Raw genomic sequence first — 11648 nt, forward strand, 5'->3', positions numbered from 1 at the left:
GATCAGCTGGCATTGGCTCGCCTCTTATTTGACTTTCCCAGCCATGTCTCTCTTACTGGGGGGGGAAAAAAAAAAAAAAAAAAAAAAAATCTGTTTTCCAGATAAAGCTTTCAGGTTTTCACATAAATTAAATACATCATGATATGGAGGGAGTGGGAGGGGGGGACTGGGGGCAAAAGGCATATGTGGAGGGGGGGACTGGGGGCAAAAGGCATATGTGTTGTTAAATCTTGTTTACTTCTAGAGATGCATAAGATATGCTGTCTACCACTGCTGTCTACCACTAGGGCTGTATTCATTTTCTCACAGAAATTCAAACTATCACAGAGCATACAAAGGAAACCCCTCATGGCTTCAGGACACTTCATACTTTGTCCAAACAACAAAGGAAGAAGGTGAGGGCAAAAAATAAAATAAAGAAATATATCAGAAAAACAGACAAGTTCTTACAATTTAAGACTAGATACTGAAAAAAACTACCCCGCTAAGATACACAGTACTACCATAACTTTTCAGTTTTGAAATTTCTTCCTCGCACAAAGGAGAAAAAAAAAAGGTTCTGAATGCTCCCCTTCAAGATATAAACAATATTTTGACTTCACAGTGTATTGACTAAGCACTCAGAGAAAATCCCCTCTCTTCATGGGGAGGAGGATGAAGGACAACTATCAGTGGAATGCATGCTTGGCAGAGTAAAATATCCCAAAATTAATAAACTTAGATGCTAAGAGAATGTTCAGAAGGGGCAATAGCATCTTTACACGAAGAACTAATTGAGAACAACCTAATGCATGTCTCTCCCATAAATGGGGATCCCTATTTTTGGCTTAATCATAGTGAACATTGAAACTTTTCTCACATGGAAACTCTGAAATCAGAACCAAAGAAAATGTCTGGCATCTTTGTTTTCTGAACATCCAAAACATGGTGACATCATGTAAACCACCTGTAAACCAGATGTTACTGCAAATAAAGATTATATTTATACATACAAACCTTCGAGAGCATTCCAACAAAAAGGCTGTTTGGTTTATTTTCCTTTGAAGTAGTGCTTTTCTAACTGCAACCTACTGATCATTCAACTAATTCTTTGACAGTAGCTTCACACACTGTCCTTCACACACTGTAGAATGTCAGAATCACAAGCCTCAACCAGGATTTCTGGTAGCAGATTTACTTTGTGTTATGATAACTTAACTTCTCTTGTCATCATAATGCTGAAAAAATCCCATCCTCACAGTACAGTCCATCCTTTGTAGGTTTTCCTTCCTTTCAGTGTTGTAAACTCAGATCCTTTGTCAATGGTATTCCAGCAGCCACTTTACCACATTCTCTTCTTTGAAACTCTTTATAACTAATGCTGTGCTTCAAAACGCTTTTTTGTTTCTCTTCTTTGCCCGACTTCTGTCAGCAAAATCAGAATTGTTATCATAATTATACTAGTTCACAAAAGGAAGCATAGTAACTAGAATCTGGCCACTTCACTTGCAATTCTTTTTTCTGATTAGAGTCTGTCAACTGCAATGGGACAGCACCTACTGTGAGAGCAGACTGCATGGCCTGCAGCAATTAAAGCATCAGACAGATTTCTATCTTCACACAAAACATCCACCTCTAACTTCATTTCAGAGCCATAGTGGATAAAATGAAATATCAGACCTGGTTTATGAAGAAGCTGCTGAAACAGAAGTATAGCTTCCTCACTCCAGTGTTCCCCCTTCCCAGGAACTGTATCATGCAAAGAGCAAGAGTGTGCCAAGCGTGGCCAATATAGCAGACTTTCTGGAACAACTTTAAGTTTATGGATCTCAGAATAAGGTATGGTCTTCAGAAAGCCGTAATCAATAAATGTAAGAACAACAGACTGATCTGTTACTTCACCAATTTCTGCCCTGTACCACTCTGCTTCCTGCCCAAACTCGATCAAGCAGCTAGCACCAGGTATCACAAGTTCTTCTGGCAGAGCTGGCAAGTCGTCAGGAAGGTCAGAGAGCAGCAAGGACAAGTTTCGCATGCAATCAAAGAAGATTTCAAACTGGATACTGAAGTTTGAAGGATCAGTAACTGCAGTTGCACACCCAGGATACGTTCTGCCACTACGCAGCAGCATCCACATGACTGAATTTATCTTGAATGATGTATCAAACTCCTTACAGTTTGTATTACTACATTTTTCTGGTCCAACAATTGACCAACAATGACTTAAGACCTGGTTCAAATACTCCTGAAGTGTAACTTGTCCTACTAAAATATCTACCTCCCAGATATCAGATGATTTCAAGTATCTCAAAAACAAGATCCTTATTTCACAATCTAGAAGTGCATTTACTACATGGTCTAAGTGAATTTTCTTCAGGTTTTTAAAACAAATCCACCTACAATAAACAGCTTGTTTAGGAATACTCTTAATCTCATCACTGAGCATCTTTGCATTATTTAAGGATACCATCTCACATGTGCCATAATCCATGAAAAACACTAGCATTAACTTTTCCCTGACAAATTTCTTTATCACTTTTGATCGATTCCATTTTAAGTTCCTTTCAGATTGTGTAATGCATTCCAGACCCTGTTCAATGTCATCCACTCTAATCAAATCACTTCTTTGGGCTTCTTTGTCAAGCATGACATTTAACTCATGTAGTATTTGCAGATTTTTAAGTAACTGTACATAAAATTCTCCACTCTTTGAAATATTAACTACTTCTGCTGCTTCTACTTGTCCAGAATTTAAAACCTGATGAAGGAGACTTAAGGGTTTTACAGAAATATTTTTCATCCCAGAAGTCTTGGTTTTATTTTGGCCACCTAAACTGTTCTTAGACTTTCGAGGATTACCATGTTGTTTAGGTTTATTTTCCAAAGAAAATACCCATGTGCTATTCCACTTTATGTTGTCTATTTTATGCAAAAGGCTGTTAGACAAAGACTCTCCATCACAAATTACATCTATTTCCCATTTTTCTCCATGTTGCTCTAAGAACTTGCAAGCTACTGGCTTGTCACTTACTGCTCTTGCAAAATATGCAGCACTTTCTTTAGTCCAGCTTTCCCCAGGAACACTTTTTACACTGCTAAGGAAACAATGAACACTAAACCTTGGCAGAGTTAAGAATTTTTCTGGAATCCTGCGGATTTTTGACGAACTTACAACTGCAGTATTACCATAGTCAATAAATTCTACCTCATAGGAGCTTCCCGATTTCAGAGTTTTAATAACTGCTCTATAGTAAAAACAATCAGCGTCGTGCTCTGCAACGATGAGATTCCCTACCATGAGCTCATTTAAGCAATTTTCCCAACCTCTATTCTCCAAGCTTTCATTCAAATCATCTGCTAATTTTATTATTAAGTTTTCATCTTCTGCAAAGTGAACATAGAAACTTGATGGACTATTCGTATGAGAAATATAACCTGCTACTTCAGTATTCACCTGGATATCACGTTGAGGAAGGCTGCTTAATGTAGGTATATTTTTATTACTCCTTTCCTGTTGACCTGCACAATTTGGTCTTTCATTCTGAGATTCAGAGAGAGCATTTACAGTTATTTCCTTTAAATGTAAAGCAGAGTAAGAGAGGGAGTGAGAAGCAGGTTGTCCAATCCAAGGTTCCTCTCCATTCTCCAGAAAATCACTGAAAGTATTTCTAAAACTTTGCTCTTTGCTGTCATGTAAAGTTTGCTGTTTTGAGAATCCACTACACAATTTTGGTGCGCTACATGCAGTCTGCTCTTCATCTCCAAAATTCTCACCAGTATCTGCCTGGAAATACTCATCACAGGCTTGGCATTTCACTTCAGTTTTCAATTTAAGTATTTCAGGTTCTTTAACACTAACTTTATTAATTTCTTTGTCATCTTTCATGTGACATATCTCTCCTTCACTACTTCTAAATGGCTCCATATGGCTTTCCTGTGCCAACTCTGCCAATACCTTTTCTTTAATTTTCTGACTTACTTTGAGCTGTCCATCATACAACTCCACAACAACCTTTCCATCTGGTTCTCTGGATAAAATTACAGCCTTCAGCAGTTTACCAAGGAATGTTTTCACAAACCATGTAGTAATTCTTGCTGGAAATTCTGCCCCCCTAAGATCTGACAGACAGAATTTAATAGCTTGCATGGGTGTGAAGAGTAGGTCAGTGGCAGAATATGGAATAGGCATCAACTGGTCTCTCTCCACCATACTCCTATTTCCAAAATCCACATAGTCAACCAACAGAAAGGACGTTGATTCCACAGGAAAAGCCAAAGCTCTGTAAAAGAGACCATCTTCCACATATTTGGCTATACACAGTCGTGCATTGCCATGGTAATTTACATTACTTGACATTTGACTTACGTCACTAACCTTCTTCATCAATGCCTCAAGAGTTTCAGAGTTGCGGTTAAGCTGACAATAGAATTCTGAAGGACTATTTATGTGAGTTATATAAACCTCCTCCTCACCTCCAACTTTTATATTAAAAGATGAATAGCAAAAACTGTACAGAGAACCCAAACATGAAAGGCTTCTCGGTCCAACACATTCAGGCTGGGTGAGACCACGCTCTCTGAGGAATTCCTCTACACTATTAAGTGGAGTCCGTAAGTCAACTACATTGCATAAACAATTGGGGCTCAGAAGAACAAGAGCATAAATGGTGCAAGTCAGTGGTCCTCTGGAAGAAAAAATGAAGTCTTCAAATTGTCTATGCACTTCTTCAGACCAATTGATTGAGTCAGTCTGTAAGACTACATTTTTAAGTCCACATCGAAATGCCTGACTCTCTAGAATTAGGAAATCTGGAAGGACACCCTGTACATCTTTAAGTGAAACTCTTTCCTGATAACCATAGTCTACAAAAACCACAACAACTTCATCTGTGGATACCTCCTGCACAACAGTTGCTCTGTACCACTTCCCATCTTTGGGATACTTAACAACACAGGCAGCCTGTCCAGTTTTGTAGGGAGTGGTATGATCTTTATAATATGTCTGAATTTTTCCCATTAAGTTATTTAGCTCTGGCAGTTTGCTTTGCAGTTGACAAGAAAAATCTGCTGGGGAAAAGATGCAAGAACATACCACTTCATGAACAGTTCCTGGTTTAAAAACAAGCTCCTTATAAACTAATTTTTCCTCGCATACCAACCTATGCATTTTAGAGACAGCACCTTCTCCTGAACAAGATGGCACAACAGATTCTCTAGGCACTGGCGGCACATTTAATGATTTTTCTTTCTGAAGCACGTCTCCATTTCCAGATGCCTTATTTTTGCAAATATTACTGGTGTTCTCTGCATTGATTTTTTCTTTTTTACATTTGAGGTGATTCCCGCTGTGCCGCTTTTTTGCTGCCCTTACAACAGGCTCTGGTGGCTTCAGCCGATATTCAGCATAACCAGCTTGCACCATGCACGTGGCAACGTTTCCTTGCAGGAAACCAGTATGACACTGCACATTAACAACGTACTTGTTGTTTTGCTTTCCAACAACATGAAGCAGCAGTGGTTTGTTCAACACCACGTTTTTAAAGAAATCAGTTTCTTTTTTAACCCACACACCATCAACAGGAAATGTGCAAGCAAGGGAACAACACACAGCTAAAGCCGGTAAATCAGAAAACTCGGGAAGCAATGTTTTCACATAGTGACAAGGTATAGTATCTGTATTTCCAAAATCCAAAAAGTAAACCATAATGCTAACACGAAACACTTTGGTGACAACACCCCGGTAATAACACCCATCCCTGCTATACCGAGCACAGCACAGCAACCCTGGTTCTGGCTTTTTAAGGACCATCTCATCATCTCTACACTGACTGTATGTGCAGGCAATGTTTTTCATCAAGGCATGAAACTCATTCTGGTATCTACAAGTTTGAATCCAAAAGTCAGATGGATTTATGACGTATACTACAAAAGCTCCATAAAAAGAGTTCACTTGCATCTCTACTCTCTTGCAGTGGCTGGAGAAAGAAATGTCCCGTTCAGGTAAGCAGGCTTTTTTATCTTTGTTTCCAGAGCAATTCTTAGACGAATTGTTTCTCTCAGGACTTAGTTTGTGGTTTAGCACGGTACTTCTGGGTTTTGTTTCCAAAAGCGAGACACACGGTGCAGCTGTCTCATTCTGGTCTTCTGGATGCTCAGCATTAGTGCCAAGATTTTGTTTCTGCAGCGTTATATAATACAAGCGTTCAGCGTTATTGTACAAATCAAATTGGACACACACAGAAGTTTGTCCTATTAAGGCTTGGGTAAGTTCTTTGAGCTGAAATTTTACTACTGTTTCATCCTGACTACCAAAACAAGACAGCGTACATGGAAATGAAATCATTGGTAATGTCATGAACTCAGCTTTCAGTTTTCGAATACAACTAGGTGGCACAGCTTCAATAATACCAAAATCCATAAACCAGACCTCCACATGGTCAGAGAGAAGTTGTTTTATCACTCCTCTATGCCACTGTCCGTTTTGCCTCTTGGCAGCACAGAGCAGCCCAAAACTATCACAAGATGTGGTATTTTCTCCAACAAGAGCTTCATAGTACAAATGCATAGCTCCTGTCAAACATTCCAGCTCCTTCTGCCATTTCTGTATCTGACAATAAAATTTATTTGGGCTTACTGCACCAGTTATTTTGACATTTTCTTTACTGCCAACAGGTAGACATGGAAAGAGTTGATCTGGAACATGCCAAAAATCTGTTGGTTTCTCAGAATTATTTAAGGTAAGTAACTCCCTGAAGGGATACTGCTGTGTCAACAGTTGTGGCATTCTCTTACAAAGCATTCCTTGGGGCAATGCTCTTAAAGTTTCTACAACAAGACAAAATGAATCTCCATCAATAAATTTACCTAGCTGCAGTTCAAGAACATCAGTAATAATCTTAGGCACTTCTAGAATAAACAGCTGATATGGTGTAACAGCCTTCACATGACCGGTGATCTGTAATCCTACCAGAGATGAAAAATAGTTAACAGCTTTTGGACCCCATCTTTCTCCAAGAGGAAGTATGCTTGCAAAAACACCCAAAACCACCTTTGGAGGCAGCTGAAACAATTTATCATTAGCAGCAGCAAGATGTGTTTCCTCAACAGCCAACACATGTCCAGTGTCTATAAGAAAAGTCTCACAGATATTCCCTTTTTTTCTCAGAACTCTTCCTCTGTGCCATTCTCCTTCTGTGTCTTCCACCAAGCAAGATCCACCAACACAGACATCATCTTTTACTTTGAACACACGCTGTATTTCATTTTGTAGTATGAAATAGTCAAGCTCACATCCTGTGTTGTACTGAGCCTGGAACACTATAACCAAGCACTCAGGATGGCATTCTACATGAGTTATCTTCAATTTCTTATCTACTGAGTCTGGTGAAGGAGTCAGAGATTCCATCCTGTCTGCAAAGAAAAAGAGTATGATCATCTTGATAATTTTCTGTATTTTTTCTTTCCAATTCCTTACATGACATTTGTTTTCCAAATGGCTTAACAGCATATTATTAAAATTCTGGCTAAAACATATACTAAATATTTAAGAATGTCATGTTTTAGGCAACTGGGATACACTCCATGCAATTCTCTTAGAAAAGACATGCTCAGCTCAGGTAACATGAAAAAAGCTACCTCTTGATTCGCTCACGTGGCAACTGATTTTTTTATCACCTGAGAATAATTTTCAAGCAAAATGTTGCTCCCACAATAACACCAAGGTATTCCAGTCTGTTTCTCCTTCCTTTTAATCTGTAAAAGACCAAGGAGCCATCCCCTACTTACCCTGCATTTTCTGCCTAAATCACTTCTTCAAATCACTGACAATTTATAGCTCCATGCTTTACTGTTTACTCTGCCTGTCTGTACTAACAGCACATTTAAGGTTCTCAAAATTGCAAGGACATACTGAGATTATCATCTATGTGCAACAATTCTGCACTGCTCATCAAGTAACAACTGTGCCAGCCGTGTTTTGTATGGTCTCAACATTCTGAGTGTGACAGTTTAAATATCTTCAAAACAGTCAGACACTTTTCTGATCTGTAATCCAGTCTTGAAGCCCAACTTCCAGTTTAATTCATTTGTCAATGATTCAATGAATCTGTGACTTCACACTGTTTAAAAAGGCTGTGTATGATGATAATTTAATCAAGCAAAATTCCATTAAATGAACTGCTGTTCTAACAAAGTAATTTGAGGTAGACAACATCAAATGCAAAGACAGTGGATAAATGCTCAAGGATAGTCTGGACAAAGAAAACCTCCATTTATGAATTTTTATGTAAAGCTGGAACTTAAACTTTCAGTTTCAACTACAGGGATTTAGGGCGATCCCCTTAGCCTGCAAAAAAATCTTTTGTAAAACTGTCATGGTAGTTTTCATCACAATCAAACATGAAGCAGCTAGTGAACACGTAACCTGTCTTCAGAAAAAATACTGATCCCTATCATTCTAGTTCACAAAAAAATTTAAACCCCTCCCACAAAAAAACACACAAAACCACAAAAATCTCCCTCTAATAAATAAATTAACATTCCTACTGTAAAGCAGTAGGGCAGAAGGATGAAGGATGCATAACTTCTAAAACCAAGCAAAAAAACAAACCCAAAAAATCAAAACCACTGGACACCAAAAAAAAAAAATCCTCCTCCCAGTAAAAGCAGTATTAAACCCAGATCTGACAAATTCCTGCTTCAACAAGACCCCTTTTATCCACCTTCCCCTGTAACAGAAAGTGAAAATCTGGGTGCTTTTCATGCAAGCAAACAGCCTTAAGGAATTGGTCCTGTCTGCCTGGAAGAAACATTTGATCACTACAGAGACTTAAACTTTAGAAGGGGCCTGACTGAAACTCTGCTCCCTTTTTTTTCCCCCTTCACTGCAACTATGCCCTCTTTGCACTAACACATAACAAAATAAAACAATTTGTGCATTAATGCTTGTCTGTTATCACAGTCTGAGTATCAGCATCACACTGACACAGCCACATTTCTACAGCTGACAAAATGGCCTTTTGCTGTTTACTCACCTTTCCACCTTCATTAGTAACACATCTTCTAAAGGAAACACAGCCCAGTAGTCGACAACTACGTATCTATGAGGAAGAACGGTAGAAAAATCATTAGAAAAATACACATCAACTAAATTATTGTACTACTTCTACTGAGACCACCCCTGAAGATAAAGTCTTTGAGATGTTTGTTGACAAGAAGCTCAACATGAGCCAGCACTGCCCACTCACAGTCAAGGAAATCAAACACAACCTGGGCTGCATCAGAGGCAGCGTGGGCAGCAGCTCCAGGGAGGCGATTCTGTCCCTCTGCCCTGCCCTACGAGACCCCAGCTGCAGGGCTGCATCCAGCTCTGGGGTCCCCAGCACAGCAAGAACATGGACCTGTGGGAGCGAGCTCAGAAGAGGCCACAAAAATGATGAGAGGGCTGGAGCACCTCTCCTGTAGAGACAGGCTAAAGGAGTTGGGCTGTTCACCCTGGAAAAGGAACAGTTCCACAGAAACCTTATAGTACCCTACAATACCTAAAGGGGATGGAAAGTGACCTTTTACAAGGGCATGGGATAATAGGAAATGGGGGAAATGTCTTTTAACTGAAAGGGAGTAGATTTAGAAGAGATATTACAAAGAAATACTTTATTGTGAAGGTGGTGAAGCACTGGAACAGGTTGTGCAGGGAAGCTGTGCCTACCCCATCCCTGGAAGTGTTCAAGGCCAGGTTGGACGGCACTCTGAGGAAGCTGCTCCAACAGAAGGTGTCCCTGCCCATGGCAGGGGGTTCAAAGTGGATGAACTTTAAAGTTCCTTCCAACACAAACCATTCTGCAATTCTCTGAATCCTCCTCCTGCCTGATAAACACACACTGGAAAAGTTCCTCATACTTAGCTGAACTACAATCTTAAGATTACAAAAAGCAAAATCACAAAACTGAAAAACTGAATCCACCCTCCTAAAATCACAATCTGGCTATACTTCCCTCACTGAAGCTCCAAAACCCAATCCAGTCAGAGGAACACCAGGCAGGCACCCACCATCTACTTTCTAAGCAGGAGTGGTCAAACATTTTTATTTGCTTGCAACATTTCAGGCACCAAAATGCAGAGCTCCATCACGAACCACCAACTTAAAGACAATTCATGCCATAACAAAAGGACTTTTAAATGCAACCAAATGCAAGACACAAGGTACAGGTTGAGCTGCCTGCGCTCGGGCCGACGCTGTCTGACGCGGCACTCACTCACCTAAGAGGAGCCGGGCACGGGCAGAGGCTGCGGCCGCCCAGGGGGATGGGGGAACGGACCCGAGCGGAGCCGAGCGGAGCCCAGCGCCTTCCAGCAGTTTCCAGCAGCCTCCGGCAGCCGCCGCAGCCGCCTCACCGCCCGCGGGCAGCAGCGCCAAGCCGCATCCGGCGGCACCGCACGCCCTAAATGGCGGCGCGAAGCGCGGCCGGAACGTGGTGCCCGGGAACGCGCGTGCGCAGCCGCACCGCCCGGCACTTTCGCGCCTCGGGCGTGGGGCTCTGGAGAGCGCCGGGTGAGCTCTGGAGCCGCGGGTTCGAGTCCCGGTGCCGCCTTCCCACGGGCGCTGCGGCTTGGTTCGCTTTTCTTCTCGAGTTGTACTTTATTTGTTTGTTCTTGTGCTTGCTTCTCGTTGTTTTTCCTTTGCGTTTCTATGCTGCAGGTGTCATATTTTTAGGATGTCACGTGAGAAAAGTGCCCATGGGCCACAGAAGTTACTGGAGCTGCCCGAAGAGGATTCGAGAGCTCTTATTCTTTCCCGTTAGTGAAAAGAAATTCTCTAGGCTGAGAAAAGTACATCTTAACAGAGGGCAAAGTGCTGCCCCACTTCTTTTTGTATATACATCAGATTTTGTTTTTCTTAGAGGCTTGGAGGCAGTGTCGCTTTTTTATTTTATTTGGGGCTGTTTTACAAAGTGTATAAGAAAACTTGATAGGAAGTATACTCCTCTAAATATCAACATGATGGTATGTCTGTAATTGATAGAACTCTAGAAAGAGTTCAGCTGTAGATAATAATTTGTAAGAGTTTATCTTCAGTTTTTGAGCTTTGTTTTCTCAAAATGTCAGCATTGCTGCACCATAGCTACACTTGGCAAAGTTAAGAGAGAGAAATGCTGGGTTTGCAATACTTGAAGATGTAGTAATCCCCAATGCTAGAAGTAGCTGTGGAATTACTGGTTTTCTCTGTTATGTGTTAACTTTTGCAAATTATTATTAGTCATAATAAGTTTGATATAATACAGTTTATAATTACTTTTAACTGGTTTTGATATAGTATAATTTGTCAATTTTTGTGGCCAGTTCTCTGGCCATGTGTCTCAAAGACAGCTATTATATTAAAATCTGTATAATATGTGGTTAAAGTGGTATGTAGCCACTTGCATTAATCCTGACATTTACAGGAGCTTTGATTTTGTGGGTAAGCCATCATGTTTATCAGGGTCAAGTATTTGTAAGAACTACTCAGAAAAAAGGTTATAGAAGTCTGTCATTGATGGAACTTCAATTTCATGTTTCAGGTAAAATGTCCAGTTTATCTTTGTAGTTTTGCTTGGTGTCAATGATCAGACTATACATGTATAGCCTAGTTAGTCAGAGTTATGTAAGAATGGGTTTCATTTTTACCATGTTAA

At 40.4% G+C, this 11648-nt stretch overlaps 1 protein-coding gene across 1 annotated transcript; it reads right to left on the reverse strand.

Moving 5' to 3' along the window:
* Nucleotides 1–1504: 1504 nt before the first annotated feature.
* On the reverse strand, nt 1505–10398 carry TDRD15 (tudor domain containing 15). Its single transcript, XM_058802684.1, has 3 exons — nt 10237–10398; nt 9012–9077; nt 1505–7389 (listed from the first exon to the last, which is right to left on the reverse strand). Exon 3 carries the CDS (start codon nt 7382–7384, stop codon nt 1505–1507), a length of 5880 nt encoding a protein of 1959 aa, XP_058658667.1. The 5' UTR covers nt 7385–7389; nt 9012–9077; nt 10237–10398.
* Nucleotides 10399–11648: the final 1250 nt, after the last annotated feature.

The sequence above is a fragment of the Ammospiza caudacuta genome, chromosome 3 (genome assembly GCF_027887145.1).
Source record: "Ammospiza caudacuta isolate bAmmCau1 chromosome 3, bAmmCau1.pri, whole genome shotgun sequence".
Lineage (NCBI taxonomy): Eukaryota > Metazoa > Chordata > Aves > Passeriformes > Passerellidae > Ammospiza > Ammospiza caudacuta.

Bases quoted from the DNA above. Each gene is read 5' to 3' on its own strand.
- TDRD15 (XM_058802684.1), bottom strand. From the start codon at position 7,384: ATGGAATCTCTGACTCCTTCACCAGACTCAGTAGATAAGAAATTGAAG.